General features: G+C 36.1%; 1 protein-coding gene across 1 annotated transcript in view; it reads left to right on the plus strand.

Annotated features, from left to right (window-relative positions):
• Nucleotides 1-22,320: 22,320 nt before the first annotated feature.
• GABRG2 (gamma-aminobutyric acid type A receptor subunit gamma2) overlaps nucleotides 22,321-24,237 on the plus strand; it is a 63,444-nt gene continuing 61,527 nt past the window's right edge. Inside the window, exon 1 of the mRNA XM_054389391.1 lies at nucleotides 22,321-22,418. Coding sequence (XP_054245366.1) covers nucleotides 22,378-22,418 — 41 coding nt within the window. The 5' untranslated portion in view covers nucleotides 22,321-22,377. The remainder of the gene's footprint in view (nucleotides 22,419-24,237) is intronic.

Genomic DNA, 24,237 nt, shown 5'->3' on the forward strand with positions numbered 1-24,237 from the left:
AAAAAAAAGCCAATAAAATGAAATAATTTTGAAAAGGATTCTGTTCTTATATCAGAAAGGAAAAATAAAAATGAGTGAAATCCTAGCCCTTCTACTGAATTAATTTACTCTTGTTGGCTCATAGTAAATATTTAATGACATTTTAACAGAGGTTTTTGTTGTCTAGTGTATATAAATAACCACGATGTTAGTTACTATCAAATGTCCCATTAATTTTAAAAACTCCAAATATATTGGCTGGACATAACTTATTAATGTAACTCAATAATCTGAACACCATTTCATAGCAAGTTATGAAAAATGGGAATTGCTTAGGTGCTATTTTTTTCCCTTGATTTAAAATGTTTCCTTTGAACATCCTGGGTCATTTTATGCTTGATAATATTTTTCAGAGTCACCTTTTTCATCTATTAATGTTTCGCAGAGACAAGTCTAATGAGGGATTGTATGTTGTGAGACAAGTTAAAAGAATAGCTCAGTCATTTCTGCAATTAACGCTCCTCTTAATTAGATTTAATGTAATTAGATTTATATGTAGTATATGTAGTGTCATCATCAAACATCAAATACAATGGAACTAAAATCTCTAGTCAAAGGAACACTGGAAGAATTGTTTAGGTTTATCCAAACCCCTACAAAAGGAAGAGGACGGTGATACACTTATGTTCCTGGACAATTAAAAGCTTTTGACAGAAAATTCTAAACAACAGTATTTTGAAAAATTTCACACAGACTTGGAAATATTAGGGCAATTCAATTAGGAAATATTAGGACAATTCAATGACTGCCTCAAAGAACACAGGTAAAGACAGTTACAGATCATATTTCAAAACTTAATTCAACAACATTTTACATAACAATGCTTCATAGTTCATAGGGTTTGAGTCTGAAATGCTTGAGGACAAACTAACAGTAGTTAGCTCATCAGGAGCCATAATATTTTAGGAAATTTCCTTGTGGTCTTGTCAACCAGTAAATTAAGGATATTTATCCCTAGCATTTTTCTCAACAATAGCTTTCATACTTCAGAGCTGATGTGGTAAACTTTATAAAGGAACAGTTGACAGATAGATCTGTCTACTCGAAAAATGATGAAAATGTGAGTTTAGAGAGAGGTGTGAAATCCCCAAAGTAGTCTGCTTGAAGAAATCCTGCAAATAAGATCACACCCAACAAGACAGCAGGAAGGTGACAGTAGAAAGGTGTTAGTGTTTTGGATTCAGATAATGGCATTTATTTCTGAAAGACTGACCCTTAAGAGAATGATAGCCATGCAACAGAGCATTTGTTTGTTCAAACATGCAGATTAGAGGCTGACATCAAGGTGCAGGATGTGATGACTGATCTCTTAGTGATGACTGACAGATTCTGGAAAAGGTTTATTCCATCTGTTTAGTGAAAAAAAGAAAGAAGTAGCTTCTATTTGGTGGAAAGGAAAAGAAACAAGGTACGTGGTAATGAAATCGATTTCTGAGGCAAGTATCTTTTTACAGTGGTGGTCTAGATAGCAGGTTTAGGATAAAGAAGAGGATTACAGCACTCAGATGCCAGAGGAAGAGTAGAGAACAGCTTTACTGATTGCCCAGATAAGAAAAGCCTATCCTACATATTTTTGTTTACAATAAGTATTGTGATAACATAGATATGAAGGCCTAGATACAAGTTTGAGCAAAAATGTGATGTACAGGAGACAAACAAAAGAGTTGTAGTCTCTGAGAATGGAGACAGGAAAATAGAAAACATGCATGTTTCTGCCTAAAGAGGAGATGGATTCATCTGTGAGGACAAGTCAGAAAAACATGTCATGATTTTACACTGAGCAGGTGGAATCATGTCACGCTGTCATTCTAGAGGTGGGTTGAAATGTTGCTTGCAAATAAGAGCCTCCAGAAACATGGCATGAAGCTAGAAAATCAAAACAGCAAAAAGTTTGGGGACATATAGAAAAATGCTGAGGAAATGAGGGACAACAGATTAAAAGTCAAGAGTAGATTACAGTGACAGATAGGAAGATAACATTTTATTAGAAGGAAATACAGAATTAAATTAATGTTTTGCTCTGTCACATTCCTATTGTAATCTACTAAACCAATTTAATTATGTGAATTCTTAAAATGACCTAATATTTAATCAAATATTCCTAAAACTGTCTATAATTGTAATATTCCAATTATAATTGCAATTATTTTCAACTGCTATTCTAATAAATACATTTTTTCCTTCCCTTTACCTTACACAGAGCACTTGGCAAGCTAATTGGATACAGATTTTCCTTCACATTGAGTCTAATTATTGTGGCATTGTTGGTAATCCTGCAGCTGTACAACCTTGTAACAGTTTTAAAGAATTAAATGTTCTTTTTCACGATGCCTCAGAAAACCCTGGTAACATGGATACTTTAGTCACTTTACAGATGACTAAACTAAAGCAGAAGTAGATCACTGTAGTAGTCAACCAGCTAGATTAGGTCAGAGCTGAACTTGAACTTGGTTTTCTTAATCCTGCATGTCCACTGCCAGACTCTCTTCAAGGAAATACATAACAGTAACACAGCTCTTCATTTCTTGTACTGCTGTTGCATATATTTGAATAGAATCACACATAATTCCTTCAAACATCCTACTTAAGAGCTTGTTGCAATGAAAACATTAGACCATTAAACATAGCTTGGTGAGATACCTACTCAATTAAGTTATACTTGAAAGTGAGTGCAAAAATAGCAATGCAAGCAGCAAGGGTGTTGATTTAAATGGAAGTTTCATCCATGGTGTTTACACCAAGAGTGACAGGAAAATTACCAAGTGACTTCAACATTCATACATTTGGGTAGCTTCAGGGTAGTCAGTATAACAGAAACAGAGCTTGTGCTAGACAGTTTGTATACAGACATCAGAGTTCAAGTGATCCCTAAATAAACAGTAGACCTTTTTTTCCCCCTTTTCTTCTTTTTTTTTTTTTTAATGTAATTACATTTTTTTTTCAAGTAGAGGAAAATAGCTATACAATGTAACACATTTTAGAAGAGTCTGATAGTTCAGAGATAGATACAGGTTTACTGCACTTTCCCCCACTTGTTGAATCATCAGTTATGCCATCAGCAAAATCAAGGACTGGTGTCTGGCTACCTGCAAACAAGTGATACTAATGAAAGGTCGTTTTCAAGACCTCTAGAAGCAAAAGGAGCTTATATTTATTTTTCTGTTGAATTCATAATTTAAAAAGGAGTAGATATTCCATGACCTGAGAAAATTTGATTCATGAAACAATGAAAGTAAAGCATTAGTTACAAGTGAAAAAGTGTAAACTTGCAACTTTTGGTCTCTATATTACAAGAATTATTTGGAAAAGATAAGAGAACTTCCAAAGCACAAGCAGTCACTGGACAAAAAACAATTCACCAGGAAGTGACCTTAAATATCAAGTGATAATCCCCCCCAAAGGAAGCTAAACTTCAATTTAAAAGAAAAATGGATTAAAATTCAAAGATTGTCTCATTGCATGCATGGCTTTGTTCTACCAAGAACAAGCTTTGCCAAAGGAATAAATGAATCAGGCAGACACAGAAATCAAAATAATCTTTTGGATGTCTATTATTTAATAGTGTGGAATGTTCTCTCGTCAAGGTCACCTAACTGTTGTATATCACTGCTGAAGGGAAACATTAATTAAAATCACTGATGATGAATACTGCATCTTTAGATGTTAATAAATGAAACTAAATGCTTGTTAGATTTTCCAGAAGTCAATCACAGCTTTAAATTAAATATTGCATTAAATACCCCAAAATGGCACACAGTGCTTTATTAAGAGGAGGACCAGAATACAAATTCAACAGAATGGTAGATTAATACATCATTCTGAGCAGAATTTTAATTTTTTTTTCCTTTTCATTTAGATAATTCTATTTCAATTTTTTTTCCTTTCATATGATAAATACATTATCATTATCATTATCATTGTTTGCCATTAATCACATACCTAATGAATGGAATGTCCCTGTTAACCTTGGGCACAGTACTGTCATGTGGGTTGTGATATTGTTATGGAACACTATATGGTTTCTATCTACACCCTGTGCCCTCAGAAAATTAATTTTAGAGCCAGTACTTTTTTATCTCTTATTTCTTTTTATTAGAGTAAAGGTTGAGGAATTCTTCTTCTGGTCACTTCAATTTTTTGCTAAGGTATGAGCCATTCAATGAAGTTAATCCAATACAACTATTCCACTTCTCATTCAGTGGTCTATTGTGATAAGTGCAGGATTTAATTTTCTGGAGTTTAAGAAGTATAACCCATCTGCACATACAATTTATTAGAGTACTGGAGTCCCAGTGAATGTGGAAGGTAGTTACTTCCCCTTTTTCTTTTTTTTTTCATGCTATGTTGATTTTGAGATCTGAAGTAAAAATCTTAATCCTAAATCCAAAGTAGTGAATGAGCATAAAGACAGATTCTGCCTTAACAGGGAGATATCATGCCCTGAAATGCTTTAACTAAGCTTTAAGTGTCTTAAGTTCTTACATTTCCTAACTCCTGGTGCATCACTTTGTTCATTGAAGTTATTACACAATGAAATATAAGTAGGGTCTTTTTGTAAATTCCCTTCCTTCCCAATCCTAAATGTTGACTTTAAATCAGTCTGTCTCACTTTCTTCTTTAATGTGCCTTATCTCTTGGCCACACAGTTTCCCTTCTCACTTTATTGTTATTTTTGTTTGTCTTATCCCGATGATACCACTGTTGTCTTCTACTTTTTTTCCCCTTCTTCTTGATGAGAACAAGTGTCATTTACTTAGTGGTACCAAAGAGCAAACAGTTAAGAAAAATAACCTGCAATTTAAATAACAGAGTAATTAATAACTTAACTGCCTATTTGCTTTCTTTTTTTTTAATTTCCAAACTTCCACCTTTTACTACACCCTTGTATCAGACCTCTGGCATCTGGGGAAATTAGTAGTGCTGGCCTCATACTTCTCAGAAATTAAAAAGACTCCACTTTTTTATCAATGAGTTGAGAGAGAAAGAAGGGGAAGCTGTAAGGAGCCAAAAGTAAGGTCAGTTGTCAGGTAGAGCCTCATGGTTCCCTCCATCCTTCACACAGTCACTTGGACCACTGCTCTGAGGAACTGCAATTGTCCTTGAACACAAGCATGTTTTTCCTATTTGAACCACAACCTTCTGACCTTGTCAATGTTTGATCAGTCTTATGCTATTTTGTATCAACTGGGCCCAGCTCTTTCCCTTACTCTCAGGTAGATGTCTCCTAATGACTCAGAACTGGAAAATATCCTATCTTGCCATCTACCAGAAGATCAAACAATCCCTGTGAACTTGTGCCCCAAGGACAAGGCAGTGCAAAAAGGACACATCAAACCTCTTTGTTTACTCACTTACTGCATAGGAAGAAAGACAGTAAGATGGAAAGGACCTCAAATTGTTCATAAATAGAAATCTGACAGAAAGAAATGAATGTGATTTTTCAATACATTATCTAAGCCCTCAGCTAAGTCACTGACCATCTGGCACTTGGCAACATAACTCATGAAACTACTTTGGTGAAGCTGGGGATTGAAATATCATATTCTTTCTTGTACTTTCAACTGACTCATAAAGCTGAAGAGCTTACAAATTCCGTCACAACAAATGTAATAATGACTCCTATCCTCTTTACCTTCTTAAATTCATTTTTAAATGGTGCTTTTCAGCAATTCACAGTGACATGCTGTAGGTGGGCTAGTAGCTCAGAATAACTTTTACATACCTTCTGATTTTGTGAAGCATTTGAAATAGAAGCCTGTAGGAGGGAAAACCCTTTTTTCTCATATGTTTTTTGCAGGTCATGCTGTATATGCCCCTATATAACTACAAGACGACAGCGTTCACAGTGCTAAAATTAGGGATAACATTTAGGGGGTGGGGACAAAAAAAAAAAAATCTATATAAGAGGTTTAGCAGTTTCAGCTTTCCAGAATATCATGTGATTGGCAGTTGATACCAAGAATACAGGAGATAATTTTAAACATAATCTAAACCTGAATTTGAGCTACAAAAACCCCAATCGACTAACATACTGCTGTAGATATTTGAACAATAATATGTTCCCAGCCAGCAAACCAGGATTTTAATTTTTTTAAGTTATTATTTTTTTTCTCTAACTTTTAAAAGAACTGATGAAGTTAGATAATGACTAACTAGTTATGAGGACACAGACTTAGTAAAGTACTAAGAATTGATTGAGATCTTTCTTTGATGAGTATGAAAGCACTTGTCATTTTGGAAATGCCTTCCATATTTTTTTTTTTTATGATTTGCAATAGCTTGTGTTGAAATACACTAATTAAAAGTAAAATAAAATTGTCTTTAAAGAAAAAGCAATAAAAGTGGAGTAAGCAACAGAAAAACATATTGTAATTGAAATGTATAAACAGGAGTAAAGATGTGCAGACTAATAGATAATTTAGGTTTATGGGTTGTAAAAGAAAAATTTCACTGATGAGTAAAATACATCCCTTGTTTTGTTGAATTAATCAAATTTTATTTATTTATACCATTATATACTTTCAATTCTTATTCAGGTTGGCTGAATTACTGCCTTGTGTGCAAGCCTTTGACCTAGTAAAGCTGGAATTCCTTCTGTGCTAGGAGAGATCCACTCACAAACTTCTAGTCCTCTGCTTGCCTGCTTAACAGTTTGACCACTGCCCTCTTAACAGTGAATCATTTCATTTATCTTTCCCAAAGGATACACAATCTAATCTGTTGTCAACTCTTTGGCTGCCCCCTGCAGATACTGAGAGTTAGTACTGCTCTCATGATCACAATTGCCTTTGTACATGTTTTTGTAACACGACTGGCAAGTTAGATAACTAGAAAAGGAGGAACAAATGACATTGAAGTCCAACTCCTGCTAGTGCAAACAAGGTCAAAATGTTATTCCACATGTTCCACTCTGGGTTGGTTGGTTGTTTGAATATGAAGTACCTCACATAAACCTGATTGTTATTTCAACATAAATACTGAATGACAGAACCAAATCTAAATTTATGAATGTTATGAATGCTTCAGGCATGAACCTTTTAGGATTTAGATTTCTGAAAATCTAGTGCAAGCAGCTTCCTAGCACTTCTGCAGGTAGATTACCCTCATATAATAGTTCTAAAATCAACTTGAGAATTTGAAATAACTTCTTTTTATAAACCCACAAATTCCACCCTTTCCAGCAAAGAACAAACTAAACAGCTATAAACCAAGAATATAGCACTCAAAGATCATAAAATATATGTAGATGAAGCTGTGAATATGGCTTCCTACTAAATAAACATGTCTCTGGTTTCCTTCCAACTATGATTAAGTCTCACCTGTCAAATTAATAATCTGTCTGTGGCAGCTGAGGCCCTTTATTTGCAGAAAGTAAAATTCAACACTTGTGCAACAAAGGAAAACAAAGAAACCCTTGCTTGAAAGTCCTCCATAAACTGAATTGCTGGCATTTCTTACACATACCTATCACTAAAAGAACATATATTTTGTGTTTAATGGAAAGAAGTCATACAAGAATTTGTTGAAGTTGTCATGATATCAAATATCCTGTATGTTTTCCTGATATCTTCAGTCACATTGAACAAGAAGGGTAACCAGACAGACTTTCCTTACACTGAATGGTGTATAGATATATCATGAAAAACATTTGAGTGCAAGGCCTGAGTGTAAAGAATAGTGCTTCCATTTGCTCCCATAAGGCTTGCAGAGTCAGCTTTCAAAACTGACATACCACCTATGTCACAGTGATGGTTGATAACTCCAGAAGAAACCAATAGGATCAACTGGCATATTCACACTCCTTTTCTTCCCATTTACTAGCAAAAATAATTATTCAGAGTTATTGTCAGAACTGCCTCTATGAGCAAAATAATGTCAAATAAAGGCATGAAGACAGATATGCCACAAGTGGTGGGAAGATTTAAAAAGCAGGTGAAAAAGGAAGAAAAACTCCAGAGCTATTTTGTTACACATGACACAAATGTGCCAAATACAGAACTTCTGTCTTTGTGTCTTGATTTGTATTCTTTATGGAAAAGAGAAAATTACATGCTTGTTGTGAGGAACAGCTCACTTAATCATCAAGATTACTTGTAAGTGTCACTTAATAATGCTACCAAACTTATAGGGGAAATGATGACTTGATTATGAGTGGCAAATCTGCATACAGTAACTCCTGTCATGATATCACAGTTGTATTAAGAGGCTCCAGCTTAATTTTGAGCTAAAGAGAGAGCTACTGTGATCCTATGCACAAGAGGAAAAGGCAGATGACTAAGATTTTCTAGCACTTGAAAGCCTAATTTGATTTAAATTCTTGCTAATTAAGTTACATGTATTACAATAGTGCTCACACCTTAGAACTGACCTGGCACATGTTGTTCACGTGAACATCAAGAACTGGTTATTTCTTCTGAGATCCAACAATACACTTTGAAAAGATAAAGAAAAACATGCTTTTTATCTAATTTCACAATTTTTCTCGTAATGTCTGCTCAATCAAGGCAAACAAACTTAATTGAAATTAAAGAATAAAATATATGGTTCCTAAATATTAAGACCCTTCAAAATATCATTGGATATTGTTTTTGTATTGTGATATGCATGGTCTATTGCAATGAAGCACTCCTCAAAAAGCAAGGTACAACTACAATAGCTAACACAATTTAGACAAGTCTTACATGGATGAAAAATGACCATTTAAAGGCCTTTTCCCAGTTAGGCCCACTTCTAGGTTCAGTAATACAATGGTAGACTCTTCACCTTGCCTTGAGGCTTGTTTATTGTATTTCCACAAGAGTTTTTCTCCATGTGATAGGATTAACATACATTGCTGGTACAGCACAGCTTGAAAGAAGTTTATGGGAACATATCTATCAAAACTAGTTATACTTAGTAGATAATGCTATTTACAGTTGATTTAACTTCAGTTTCAAAATTATTGATTGATTTGACTTCAGTTTTCCCTGTCTAACACTATCCTAAACAAGAATTATTTTACAACAAAATAAAATTGTTCTCCCAGGAAATGAGTAATTTACATCAGTGTGGCCTTTGAGGAGGTGATCATCTGTACATAAAATAATAGTTCAATATATATTCGTCTTAATTCTGATACATTTCTCCATCTAGTGTTACAAAACTATATCAAGAATAAAATAAAGTAAAAAGGTTACAAAGAGTAACACATCAGGTCAGACATGAAAACACATTTAAGCCCTATACTAATTCATTATGGACAGATTTATTTATAGCTTCACCTAGCATTTGATGAAATTTGATCACTCAGAGTACATAATTCTGTAACTCATACAAGTACTTGTCAGCTAAGCTAAGAAAAGTTAATAATCACATGGAAAAACAACATCACTTCCTTTAATCCACTCTGAGACATTGCTGATAAAGGAAAGGTATTTCAGGGTTGAAGAGCACAGTATTGTGCAAGAAAGTAGGTATATAATGAAAACTTTGCAAAAAACTGCAGGCAGGAAAAAAACCCTTTGGCTGAGTCTAGGCAGTGAACTGTGTGCTTTTTAAGATTCATTTCCTGATGTTTTTCTTCCTATTATGCCTCTGATGTGACATAAATCCCCCACAAACTAATGGTGTGCTTGATTTTATCAGAGTAGCTATTTTTTACAGATTCTTGCCTAGTCTTTAAGCAGGAGAATATTCACAGCATGATTTAGGAAGAAATTTAGAATTTATTTCAGGAATATGATCCAGTATGGCTTGAAAAGCTGTTGAATACATGTGAAAATATAGCTCTTAAATTGAATTTACCAGCAGTATTCTGTCAGCAAGTAGGCAAGCAGGCCAACAAAATGTCTACAAGAAAGATTATGGAGACTGTGAAAGATGCCTAAAAATCTGCTTGAGAACCTGAGAAATTCTGCCACTGCTGTAGTCCAGTTTAGGAACACTAGAGGTTCAGCTGAAGGGAAGCTCTGACTGCAGGCTGGTCCTCTGATCTAAGAAGTTCTGGTATATAATGCCCATTATTTTAGTCCTTAATAAATATGTTGAATGAACTGATGAACTACACTTCATCCAGCTAAAACTCTTTGTCTGTGTTTTGTCTGAAACGAGCTCTCATCAATGTTTGGTTATGTTTTTTAACAAATATTGCTGACATATATGCAAACACATCCAGAGGAAAGTATTTTTCTCATTTTTCCTGGTGTAGACAAATCTTTTAAAAGGAGTGATGTTTTCTTTAGACAGTTAAGTCTGTTAGTTCTGAGCCTCATTCACTGCACTCTTTAAAGCTAATTGAAGGTATACAATAAGAACATGATATGACATGTAAAATATATGATATGACATACCAAAATATAAACTGTTATAAATAAAGGGCTCACACATTCATTCTCATTGCCTGGGTGAATGTGACCCACCATAGATACTCATAAAAGAACTTTGATTCCTAAGGTATTTTGACTAGCATATTGTTAGTAACATATTATTTGAATGGCAAAGATATCAAAAGGTAAAGGAAAATGGTTATTTATAATGTAGGGGAGCATTGCTTTTTTCAAAGCTGAATATAATAAAACTGTCTGATTTTCCATATGAAATAGGCTGATGGCTACCTTCTGAACAGCTGCTCAGGTCTTATCTAACTGGAAAGATGCATTGGAGCCAAACTAAATGGTTCAGTGAAATGTGTTTAATACTTGTGTTAAAAATTGCTTTAGTCAGGAGACAGCATATCTTAAATGAGTAAGTAAGAAAAGTTTTTTAGCTAATAAATTAGTGAAGAACTGACTTCAGTAGTAAATTTTACCAAGTCCTATTGTGTTTTGGACCTTCATGGATTCACTAAAAAGTTCAGTCTTTGGTAAGTAAAGGCATATTTTACAAGCTGTTTTTCATTTTACTCTTTCTTCATCCTCTGTTCATATTTAGTGTATTTGTCCAGACTCAGAAAAGGGTTTAAGGACCTAAAGGGAACTTTCATTTCAGGTGTAGGCACCTATGCTTTGATGAGTGACCAGTCATCCAGCTTCTGTGTGACTTTGATGAAGCCCAGATGTTAGTAAGAGATTCCTAATGCTCCTGATTCTGCATTGACCACCAGCACCTGTTTTGACCATAGACCACCAGCACCTGTTTTGACCATAGACCACCAGCACCTGTTTTGACCATAGACCACCAGCACCTGTTTTGACCATAGACCACCAGCACCTGTTTTGACCATAGACCACCAGCACCTGTTTTGACCATAGACCACCAGCACCTGTTTTGACCATAGACCACCAGCACCTGTTTTGACCATAGACCACCAGCACCTGTTTTGACCATAGACCACCAGCACCTGTTTTGACCATAGACCACCAGCACCTGTTTTGACCATAGACCACCAGCACCTGTTTTGACCATAGACCACCAGCACCTGTTTTGACCATAGACCACCAGCACCTGTTTTGACCATAGACCACCAGCACCTGTTTTGACCATAGACCACCAGCACCTGTTTTGACCATATCAGTTCTGCACCTAGTCTTCCTAAACAACATCAGTAGTATACTTAATGTTCTGTTCCCAGTCTCATCCTATTTAATCAGGCTGGTCAATGTTTTTGGAGCACATGCAATAAAGATTGTTTTGACACATTTCAGATACGGCTGATTTCTCCTTTAAACCAGACATGCTTGCATATTTTATTGGAAAAAAAAAGAAAAACAAACAACTTTAAAAGATTCATTCCTATTAAAGTTATGAGTCCCTCTTCTGCCTAAATAAATTCAGATCTACACTGCACACCTCCAAAAAAGCACACCCTAAACAGTTGCCTAAAATCTAAGTAATCCTAAATACTTCAGTATTTGGGGTTGTGTCTTTCTCAGGCATGAAACAATGATTAACCAACAACCCAGACCATTTTCAGGATCTTTGCATCTCTGGTACTCTCTTTACATTTTGAATATGACCTGAATTCTTTAATCTTATTTGTAAAACTGTGTTTTAATATGATGCAAGTGTCAATTTAGCAATTATCTGAGAACCTGTCCTGTTTCCATTTTACATGATGAGTCACAAAAAAGGTTTTTTCTAGTCCCAGGCACTATGTTGAATAACATTTAACTGTGCAGAATGTGCAGGTGACTCTACTCTGTTTTTCTCTTGACACAACAAAATAAGAAGCACTGGCTGAATTCAGCTGGAAGTGTCTTGGTAATGTTACAACATTTTGGGTAATAACCGAGCTCCTTAATAAAGAGTTAGATATTGGAAAAATCAAGCATGAAGTGTGGTAGACAGCTTCAAGCCAGAAACTAGAGACACTCTTTTTTCCTTTGGAGACACACTGTGGCAGAATGTCTCATGAATATTACTGTGAATTTAACTTGCAAATAAGTCACGCAGATCCGATCATGTAAAATAATAAACATTGTATGTCAAATAAATGCCACAGACTGACAAAGTCACAAAGGCCAGATACTCATAATTATTGTAAGTATCCTTGCAATTCCAGTTTCACTAATTAACCACTTTCATGTTGAGATTGGTACTATTTAGCAGTATGATTTTCAGTTTTCTTATCCATACAAGGCAAAGCGATTAACTACCATTTATTTAGGCTATGTATTTACTGTAGATGAGCTTGGGTAAGAGAGTATCAACAGAATATTTCTACTCTTAAAAAGGTTGCTATTTACCTTTCTAGTTTCCCTCCTACCACTTTATGTAATATAGCATCTAAAAATGCTAACTTAGGCCATCTGTTCTTATTCCTATTTCCAGCATGCCTTTTTTTTTTTTCCTTGCCTGTTTCATTCCCCCAGATTAACTCATTTTAGCAGTACTAGAGCTCATTCTGTGACATTTTGCTACAGGAAAATCCATGTTTATTTCCATACAATTTAATAGACCCAATCAAACAATGAACATGCAAATTCTGGAAATAGCAAGACTTTTGAAAAAGAGAGCTGTGAAAAAAAAAGCAAACAGAATACAGAACGAAAATGTTAGAGAGCTGTTGCAATGAATGTTGCAACACAGAACAAGTATTGTAATTAGCTTCTAGATACTACAAAGCAATATGTGAGATACTGCCCAGATCAACAAAGAGAATAAAGAAAATATGATTTAATTACACTGCAAAATGAATGGGGACAGAACCAGAACTCTGTGCAGTTTTACAGATTAATAGGCTATTCACTGCCAAAAGGAGAAGTGATGAGAAATATTTGCATGTCATATTTAAAAAAAAAAAGTATTTCAACATTTTTCTTTCTATGTTGGTAAGAAGGACAAGAATAAGTGTAAAAACACCTGGATTAAACTTGGTTGGCATTACCTTTAGGATCCTGATGCCAAGAATTTCCCAGATGCTCAAGCAAATTTCTGTCTGTACTTTGAACCAGCATAAAAGAACGAGGGTTGGGAACGTGATGTGACAGAACACATCTGAAAATTCAGTTAAACCATCCATAAACAAAATAGAAGTAACTAAGCAAACATGCTTTGTATATAAATAACACTGGGTCCTCGTGCAGTCATTTGTCTGTTTAGGAGAGCCTAATTTATTTGTTTTCCCAGGATTTCCTTTCACAGACGCTGTAAAGAGCTGCTTTTTTTCCCCCCCTCCTCTTTCTTTCTGCAGGATTGTGATGGCAATGTCCATTAGAGAGGATTAGTCTGAGAAATAGTCTCCCCATCTGTTGTCTTTTTATTAAACAGTGGTAAGTAGTATTTTTCCTCCCTGTAAAAACTGTCCATCTATTCCATTAGCACTATGCAGCAGACTGGAATGAACACCTAGGAAATTCTAGGAGTGGGGCAGTCTCAGAGAAAAATGTTTGTTTGACTGAAAGTAAGAATGGTCTTACATTCAGATAAAAAAAAAATGAATCTACGAGTGCATCTATTAATGCACTATGACCTGTGGCTTAATCTCTTTATTTATCTCAGCAATACACTCAGGAAGAAATACCACTTTTTTGTTCTTCTCCCTGCTGAAGCCTTAGTGGAGAAGAGTGGAAGCTGGCAGCATAGGGGCACAGCAGTGTTCTTTCTCATCCATCAGGGAGAAACTCTTCAAGAAGGGCTGGGATGGCTGCACATTCTTTATCTGCATACTTCAAAACCCAACACTGGGCAGTAGGGTGAGTTTACCTATTTCAAGAGTAGGAAGAAAGAACTGACATCTAAAAAAAAAAAAAAAACTTATTCCAGGGCCAGTGGGACAATCAGCTACAACACAAGTTAAATTTCTGAGTTTTTGGAGACTGTATCTCCACTGAGGTCTGTGAAATTTAAGTTTTGAATCCAAACTAGTGAGCTGTGCCACACCTCCCTGTTTTTCCTAGAACCTGTTTCACAGACCCTGATGAATAGCATATAAATAAGTAAATGTTTTGCTGGTGGTTATGCAAACATGCTACCTCATGAATACCATGAAATTCAGCAAGACCAGAATGAAGTACTGCATGTGGGAAGGTCTAATCCTCACCAAGATAAGGGCTTGGGGTTGACTGGCCAGGAAACAGGAAGAAACAGGAGTACTGAAGGCAAACAATAAGGCACTCATCATTTACCTTTACCTGGCCTACATAAGACCACATCTGGAGCACATTGTCCTTTTTGAAAGTCCCAGTAGAAGAAAGTTATTGATAAACTTGAGTGAATCCCAAGAGGGCAATCATAGTGGCTGCACACAGAGCAGCTCTTCAGGACTGGCAAGAGAGTGGCTAAAAAGGCAGTGGTGGAGAAAGAAATCATAAATCAAGGTGGAGTATAAAATAATCTTCTATCAACATAATTAAAGATTTGAATGAATTACCCAGAGAGGCTGCAAAATCCCTTACCTTTGAAGCTTTTCTTGAACTGGCCAACTGGTTTAAATTCAGTCAATGCAATGCTGACATTGCTTTTGCATATCAAGCAGTCTCTTCCTGCCTGAGGTCTGATCCCATGAGTACATCCCAGCAATATAGCCAGGCCTCAGGATTCAGCCTATAAGTTACATCTTTCTATGACAGGTTTTTAGAGAGATTTGGCGTTCTCAGTTCCAGTTCTGAGAGCTTTATAGTGCTGGGAAGAATCAGATACTAAATTCCTGCAGTTTCTGTACCTCCTGTCACTGTATGCCCTCAAAGCAGCGCCTGAAGCCTCTTTTAATCTGAGAAAATAAACTGTGGTAGTGAGTTAAGGACAAAGATGTGAGTATAAGCCTTCATAGTAGGGGAAATATTTCTTTCAGTACACACGACTTACTAAGTGGCGTATATGGATGATATAGAACTAGATCATTTTCCCTTGATGAGTCACTGCTTAAAATACATTAGGAAGTTTATGTTTTGGGGGCACTAGGATTCCTGAAAACTTAAAACCAGAGGGAAACATTGAAACAGCCATCTGTTAACATAGACAAAACCCAGGATCTAGTCTGCAGCTGAGATCATCACACAATCTACATTTCAATGGTGAAGGGGTGATTCAGATCTCTTCTCTTGGTTCTAATATGATCCATATGTCATTACAGGTGCAAAAGAGGACACTTTAAGAGGATGATGATGATACCCTTTAATGCTTACAAAACAAACATACAAATAAGACAAACAGACAAAAAGGAAAGAGGGATAAAAGCCTTACAGGTCTCTTTGAGGTCCCAGCAATTTGAAAAGATTTTCAACACAGTTAAAGTTCTGAGTATATTCTAAGTAATACCAGACTAAATGACATAAAAAGTAATAAGGTTCAGGAAAAAGAATAAGATTCCTGAAAGTCATTACTTAGCTGTGTACTTCCACATCACAATACTAAACTTGAGAGACAGAGATGAAAAGAGGATATGAACTTTATATAACATCCTTGGAAATAACCTTTTTTTTTCTCCTTTCTTTGTCTTGTAAGCAATACTCCTAATTTGCTGTCACTTTTTCCTCATTGCTTTTTAACTCATATGTTTGATTTCTCATTACCTTTAATATTGAAAATAATGAAAAATGCTTGAATCATGTTTTCCTAGTCTATGAGAATGTCCCTCCATTTGGTACTCAGTCCTGTTTCTGTACATTTGCATTTCTTCCTTTCACCTTACTAAATAAAGACTATACAGAGTTACAGTTCACTTATGCCATGCAGGTACTTAAAGACAGTATGCAAGTAGGATGACTGACCACTGTTCATAATCATACCCAAAGGAACTATACTGGCACCTCTGAAAGTACGTATTGTGTGAATAGAGGTCCTTCATGCCTCCATGTAAAGATTCTGGTGTCATCCCACAAGTGACAATAGCATTGCCTGTCTGCTGTTCCTCACTCTTTACTCTCAGGAATGAGGGGAGGACAACCCCAGCATTCTCCTTTCTCCTTCAGTTCACTGCTTAATTGTAGAGACTGCCCTCCTGGAATGGTTCCAAAAGCCATTAGTCTTAAACTTAGAGATTCAGCACAAGCTGTTGTTTGAAATTGGGGAATTTGACTGTGTGCATGAACCCTGCTAAATGCTAATATAGATGAATATACATTTATAGATGTCTCCTGACAATGGCGGTCTTGAAGCTTTTGTGGAGCAGAGACTTCTCTTAGGCATTGACAGAACTGCTCAGAAAACAACCATTATTGTGTTCCTCAGAAAGTACCCTAGTAAGGTGATTGCTTCACAGAGAACTGTGTCCTCTAGGTTATATTACACGGTAAGAAAGCATTTGCATATCAGTGGCAGGGAGTTGTGGAGAGTGTAGTTTGCTGAAGAGTTCGATGATAAGAGACTCTTAGATGTTTACAGCACAAAATAGCATTTGTTAAGTCTGTTGCTGGCAGGAGCTTGTAAATCTAAGTACAGTGAGAGCTCTTAGCCAAAAACTTGTTTTCTTCACTGTTTTAGCACAAGATCAAAGCGTATAAACAAACGCTGTATTCTGGGTTTGTGTTTTGGTTGTATTTAGGCTACCAGCATTTTTGCTTGCAAGTCAAATACTCAGAATGTGATTTCTTGGAACAGAAACCTGATGAAACCAGTCTAAAAAAAAAGTCTTTATGAAAAAAATGTTCACTGCATAAACACCTGCAATACTATGTTATACGTATTTCAGAAAGAATTCTTTTTTTTTTTTTAATTGCTAAGCTCTAAAATAAATATTTTTAAAATAATGAAAAAATTTCTCAAGCAGTACAGATTTTGGCTTTTTTTTTTAAAAAAAATGCAGTAGCTTGAATCCTCTAAGAAGCTGGTTTCACCTTGATGGCTTTCTCAAGAGAATTATCAATTTTACCTTTTTAGTTGTTTTGGTTTGTTTGTTTGATTTTATTTTTTTAATTTATTTTTTATTTTTATTCTAACAGCTCTAGTGAATCACCTCAATTCTAATAAATAGCTCTGAAACAATGGTTAACTGATACTTTTTCAGTAAAATAACAAAATCCATCTGGAGTCCTACTTTGTCAATCTAGGACATCCATATTCTACACAACGATAGGCAATATGTCAGACTCCTCCCTCCAATGCTTACCAGTGAAAAGTAGCAGTGAGATTCAATATTAAAAAGTGACTGGGTTTAGTTACATAGCAATTAATAATTAGATTTAAATGTCAAAATACAGATCTGTATTTGGAGACACAATGCCCTATAGTTTTGAGGTCATCTACTTAGCAGTGATATTAATGCATGAATTCGTGCAGTTTCAATAATGTTCAGGGAGACTAAGAAAACTCTTTTGAGAGGCTGAGATTCCATGCCCATTAAGGAGTCAATAATCAAATTTAAAACTATGACTTTCAATTTAGCATTAAAGAGTGTATTTTCTATTCTAATCCACCTCCATAACACTCCTTCACAAAATGTCTATATTTTGTATGCATGAATTAAAAAACCTAGACATCTAGGTCTTTTATATGAAATATCAATTCACAGTCCCTTGACTTGGCAGTAAACAGTCAGACCTGGCTTTTCCTGCTCTAGTACAGAATTCTCTTCATCAGTGAGATAACAAACTAATCAGCTAATAGGAAAACACACTTCCCTTCTCATACACAACCACAACCACATACATGTATTAAAAAATATGAAAAAAAAAGTTATCTATCTTTCTCTAGGAGCTTTGCAACATTCATTTTTAGATGCTTCCAAGTTTTAATATACATTTATAACCCTATTGATAAGCAGAAAATGTATTATGAGATAGGCCATACAAAAAGTGAAAGATTGTATCAAATCCTAGAATTCCATCTAAGAAATGTTTTATGTTGGATGCTATTTTCCTCAGGAATTTGGTATTGTACTTCCTCAAGGCTAGAATGTGCTAGAAGGATCTTGGAGGAAACCAAAACTTTATTAGTGTTATTATTACTACTGTGAAATACATGTTTACCTATAGCTTTAAACAAGTTATTTTTATGGATTCATGCAGTTCAAAAGGCCTTTTTCTAAAAACTACAATATTTTCTGGATTAAAAAAAAAAGTAAACATTTCATGTATTTCCTGTACACCAGAACATTACTTTATATGTAATTAACAGCCTCCTAAATCATTACTAGACAATGTTACTACCTAGGTGTTTCCTTCTTATGCCTTTAAGAGACTATCCTTAACAGGGCCTATAAAAGCCAGTTACTTGATACCCAAATCTTAGGCCATTTGAGAAAAAGTGAAATTAGCAGTTTAATTTTTGCCTAAAGCAGCACAAGGAATTACAAGCTGAAACAGAAAGAACTTTCAGACTCAGTCATGGATAAAAGAAAAAAAAACAAAACAATCTTTTTTTGTGGATAACTTGGCAATCTATTGATAATGACATTGTCCCTTTCTTTTAACTTTATCTGTCTTTTATAATACTTTTATTGTTACATTTGCTTTTTCACACATCTGTAGTGTTCTTTGTTTATGTATGATGCAATACTTGATACACAGGAAGAGCTGTGTTTTCTTCAGGCTTAAAGATACAGACACCTGGGGAGATCAATAAGAGCTGAGAACATCCTTGTACATGGACAAGCTGTCTGTTAAAGTACAGTAAAATACTTTTACAGGTATCATGCTGGTCTGATATAGAATGCACAGTTTTGGAACAATCACTGCTGTGTTTAATTATTCTTCATAAGACATTTCTTCCATAAAAAACCCTGTAAGTCATTTATTGTGAAGACACCGAGTTCGTGCTCAGGGGCAGATTACTACGTGGGAATGGTTTGGCACACGAAAGGTGTCAGTAAAACATTTCACACTAGGCAGTACCCTCATGTAAATTTAGTCTTGTGATAACTTATTATGATGTCTGATCCAAGCTTGTGGGCATAAAAAGCAGAACTCTATGCTTCAAAGACAACGTGTCCAAACAGAAAATGGGGTCTTACGCTTTTGTTTTCTGTAGCAGTTATATCTACTATAGATAAACAATTTTTTTTCTAAGCAAAGGTTATCATCATACTCAGAGATTTTAATATTGAAATGCATTAAGCATAAAACCTGGCTTTGTTTTGTCTTCTTTCAGATTAAGGATGCAAAGAACTGCAAGGACATTATCGTGTTGAAATAACTTACAGCCAAAATTACTACTGCTTGGTTATCAGTGGAGGAGTTTTGTGGATTCTGGTCACATATTTTGATATGTAAATGATGCTAGCTCTGATATCTAACTGAAACACCTTACCTGGCCTTTGTGGGTCCTCTGACTGTACCAGAAGCAAACAACCCTAATTCCCACTACCTTAATTCTTGCCTAAGTGTCAATTGCACACATCTGAAAATACAACTAAAGTAGATGCACCAGAGATGAAAAACTGATTGTAAAAAGATGATGGAAGTTTTAACATGCAGAACAATCTACACAACATTCAGTGCATGACTATATCAAAACCCTTTCATATCCAAGTAATAATATGAATAAAACCACAGTTAATAAAACATCAGGAATGTTATCAATGGCTTATGTCTCTGTACACCTTAATGAACTCAAAGCATTCAAAGATTAGTAATACAGTACCTAACAACTTTTGATGTATCCTATATGTGATGGGAAATCTGGAAAAAACCTCTTAAGATGTGACACCAAGAGGTTTTTTGTTCTCCTGCTGAGTGCTTGCCTCTCAGGAGTAATGAGCTAAACCTCTGCAATCTAACTACATAACAATTTTGTATGAAGTCCAGGAACTATTTTCAGACAAAAAGTGTGAAACATTTTGCTATGGGACAAATTTTAGTAAATAAAGTGCAGCATAAAAGTGGTACTCCTTATGTGACAGGAAACAATCGTTATAGCTAAGACAATAACTATTTGCACAGTCCACATTCTTAGCTAACAACAATTTTGATTCTCTCATCAAAAGACACAGAGCACTGTTAACCTTGAAAGGAGTGTTTTGATAACTGATGAGAAGTACTGCGGGAATGAAATCACAAAAGTGCCATGTTCACAGGTATTGAAGTGAACCAAGAGCAAATGTTGGTGTTTGAATATGCATACATATAGATACGTTGAGAGAGAGAGAAGGGGAGAGCATTTGGAATATTTAATAGATCTTCATCTCTGAAGTGGCTGCTATTTAACAAGCTGGTGAAGTGATTTAAGAATAGGAACATTAGCAACATTGACTGGAAATACTAAGAACCCGGTTTGTAACTTGATACTTTGTTTGGAAACAGTGATCTTGAATTATCATAGAACTATTCAAGAGCCAAGATGCATTTCATTCAACTAATAATACTGATTGATCACTTATTGTAGTTAAATATATCACATTTAGAAACAAACAAACAAAGAACTGACTTGATGCTTGAAGGCTGGCTCCATGTCTTTTGCAAACCTGAGACAGCCACTACTGAAACTAATTAGTTTTGATGGATAAATTTTGTTGTGTTTGGACAGTGAAAATTACCAGATTGATAATACCTGGATATCAGTAGGTTTGAGCAGGATCCAACTGTCAACTTTGGTTCATATTAGACTAAGTTGAGAAGGAAATTCTCATGTTTTTATTCTATTGGGAGCATTTAACTTCCAATTTAAGTATTGTTCAGACAAATTGTTTCTTTGTTTCTCCCTTAAGTTTTAGAAAGATGGGCTTTGAAATGAAACAGTGTAAGATTGCATCTCCCAGTTCCAGATGATTATGTGTGCACAAAAATCTCACAGTTTATGAACAGCACTGGGGAGATCAATATTGTCTATATTTGCTTTGGGCTTAGGCAAAAAAAACTTGGGAAATAAAATTTTGTTAATGTAAGTCATGGTCCAAGTACCTATTTTAAACTGGGTGCTCTTAATCTGCAAAATCATGGTATTTCCTGATTTGTTTAACTTCACTAGTAGTTGCTGGATTGCAGTTTGGGCAATGGAACCTGTGGTTCTGGTTTCAAAGTTTGGAAAGGTCCGGCCTTTCCAGCCATCTAGTGTTTCCTCTCTGCCCAGGAAGCGTTTCCTGTGTCGGTGTAGCCTAATTTTATTACGTGGAGGAGAGAGAAAAACCTTGCATGGTCCCCTAAATTCTATCACAGTAAATCACCTCATTCATACTGACTCCACCAATGCTGCTTTCCCCATTTCCTAAGTTACTTAGCAACAACAATCCCTCCCTCTTCCACTCCCCCAATCCCTCCTTTCATTTTTTCCCCTTTGCAATCACAATTTCCAGGCTGTTTAGAAAAATGAGGATGCTCAGCAGCATAGGGCAAGCTTTTACTTCCAACCTCCCTTTTTATGCCTGCCAAATCCTTCTTGCCTCCAAAATGAAAATCCAGGCTGCCAGCATATGTGTAATCAAAGGTTAAAAAGCACCCCGGCTGGCACCACGCATGTGTTAATCTGTGCTGCAGCAGAGTGCATCATTTCCACTTTGACCTCAGAGTTAATCTGCATTCAGGCAGAAGCTCCATCGCTTTATTCTTTCTTTTTCTTTTGTTTTCTCTCATTTACTCTTTCTTTTGCTTCACCAGATTTTGTTGCAAGCGTGAGTGCTTCTGTAAATATGTGCATGTGTATACGTTTTTTCTTTCCTTGACTGTTTTTATTCAGTGAGTGTCTATGATTTTTTTTCTTTTCTCCCAATTATATTATTCCCTTAGATTTGGAAGCTGCTGCCTGCTGCTTGAGCTGACGTTTTCTGATTATATCTGCGAAAGGCTTGTGCAGATTTAATTGCTGTCCCCCTGCATATTAATTCCTGCAGCTGGGCGCAATGTATCATCCCACTGACGGGACCTGGTAGGGAGGGGGGGAGAACCACTACCAAAAAAAAAAAAAAAAATTAAAGAAAGGGACGGATCCATCTGCAACCAAGAGGAAAGGGGAAAAACAACTGGGGGGTGGGGGGGAGAAAAAGAGACGATTCCTTCCAATCCAACAAGCCTGGGGAGCACTGCATTCTTGAATCCTGCATTTTCTCTCAAAATGATGGTGTGGGCACTTCTGTTCCTCTCGCTCATCCAGTGGTAAGATGTGCTTTCTGATTCTGTTGGGGGGGGGGGAAGAGGGAGGGCTAGAGGGTGAAGAATATGTTTGAAAATTTGCAGAGCCGTTAGTGAGAACGTTAGAGGTTTGTATAGTGGCATTACATTAATCTATCTCCTAGAATCCTGAGATCTTGCACTGTTTTATTTCTCTTACAATTGTCACTGAAATGAGCAGGGAGGGTAAGCAGCGGGTGTGTATGATGGTGGTACATGCCGGGCGGTTCATAGACTTTGATGCCATATTAATGAAGCCTTTTATCTCTGAATTATTGTTCACTACAACGCATGGAGTTGTCCTATAGCTGTGTTTTGTGGGCAGAATGTCAGTGCATTCCTGCTTGTTTTCACCTCAGCAGCCGCATCATGGCTGTGCCCAGGCTGTGGGCTCCGGAGCGTGGCTGTTCCGGCTGTGCCGAGCCAGGGCGAGGATTAGGGACCAAGGACAGGGATGCGGATCTTGCACAGCCCTCCCCACCTCCTGAAATGCTTTTAAGGCTGATGAAACAAGCAGTGGGATGTAAGAGTGCTTGCTGATCATCTGAGAGGAATGTTTACAATAGAATTTACCCACCACCACTGACACACGTACAGTTTGGAGACAACCTGTGCATGCTGCATATGTGTATTCTATACATCAATGTAAAGAGGAAACAACAGCAAAAGAAAAAAGGAGTGATTTGTGGATGAGTAGAAAGTGGAGGGGGGGGGGCAGTGAGTACTGCTGCAGTTCCAAGCATTACGCTGAACCAGGCATCCTCACAAAGATGTGTGCACTGTGTGTTTAACAGGTTAGATGAGAAAGTAGCACTGCATGGCAGAGGACCCGGCCTGTCAAGTGGGAATAGACTTGCTCACAGCTGCATAAGCCATATTATCACTGATCCCTTAGGGAAGTTTGTGCCCACTTTCTTTTCTTTCTTTTCTACTATTAATGCCATAGCCATCATTACTTCTTGTTCAGATTTACCTTCTTTCTTTTCCTCTCCTTTTACCTGGACACCACTATATTAAAAATTGGGTTCTTAGCTAGTTGCTTGCTTTTTTGTTTGTTTGTTTAAGAAAAAAATCAGATTTTGTATCTGCAGTTGCAGGACTTTTAGTTCTAAGCAAAATTTTTGACCATGGAAACAAAAAGTTTTTGGATTTTAGAGCAATTTCGTTTACACAAAAAGGACTTTGTGAGGAATTCCTGTGAAACTTAAAGTGGTTGAAAATTGAGTAGAAAGTGGAATAAAACTTGGTGATCTCACCATGAGGAATACTGAGAAGCAACTGAGAGCAGGACAGGTGCAAGGTATCTCTGATTCTTACAGAATCATTTCTGATCACTATGTGACTATGGCAATGGAAAATGAGCTTATACAGAATTTCATGAACACAGCATCTCAGATGATTTTGACATAAAACTTCCACTAAAATAACTCCAGATATTTATTTTAACCGTTCCTTCTTTTCACTCATCTTTCAGAATAACAGACTTAGAGGAATGTTGCAAAATTCCTTCATAAGCTTTAAAAGAAACTCTTCATGATGCAAATTAAAGTTTTATCTCAGCAAAAGAATGTTTTCTATTCATAGCCATCTGATAGCCAAGATGACTTTCTCTGACAACTTCCTGACCTCATAATTTTAAAGAATAGGTAACAGGCAAAGAGGTAATACCAAACAACTGCCAGGAAACGGGGAAAGTATCCTTAGAGTGCTTCAGAAAAACATTTTAAATGAGGCAACACGCAAATATGATTACAGTTCTAATAATCAAGGATCTTTTCTCCTTTTGCTGTGGAAGAAACCTTAC

Source organism: Indicator indicator, chromosome 18 (assembly GCF_027791375.1).
Source record: "Indicator indicator isolate 239-I01 chromosome 18, UM_Iind_1.1, whole genome shotgun sequence".
Taxonomy (NCBI): domain Eukaryota; kingdom Metazoa; phylum Chordata; class Aves; order Piciformes; family Indicatoridae; genus Indicator; species Indicator indicator.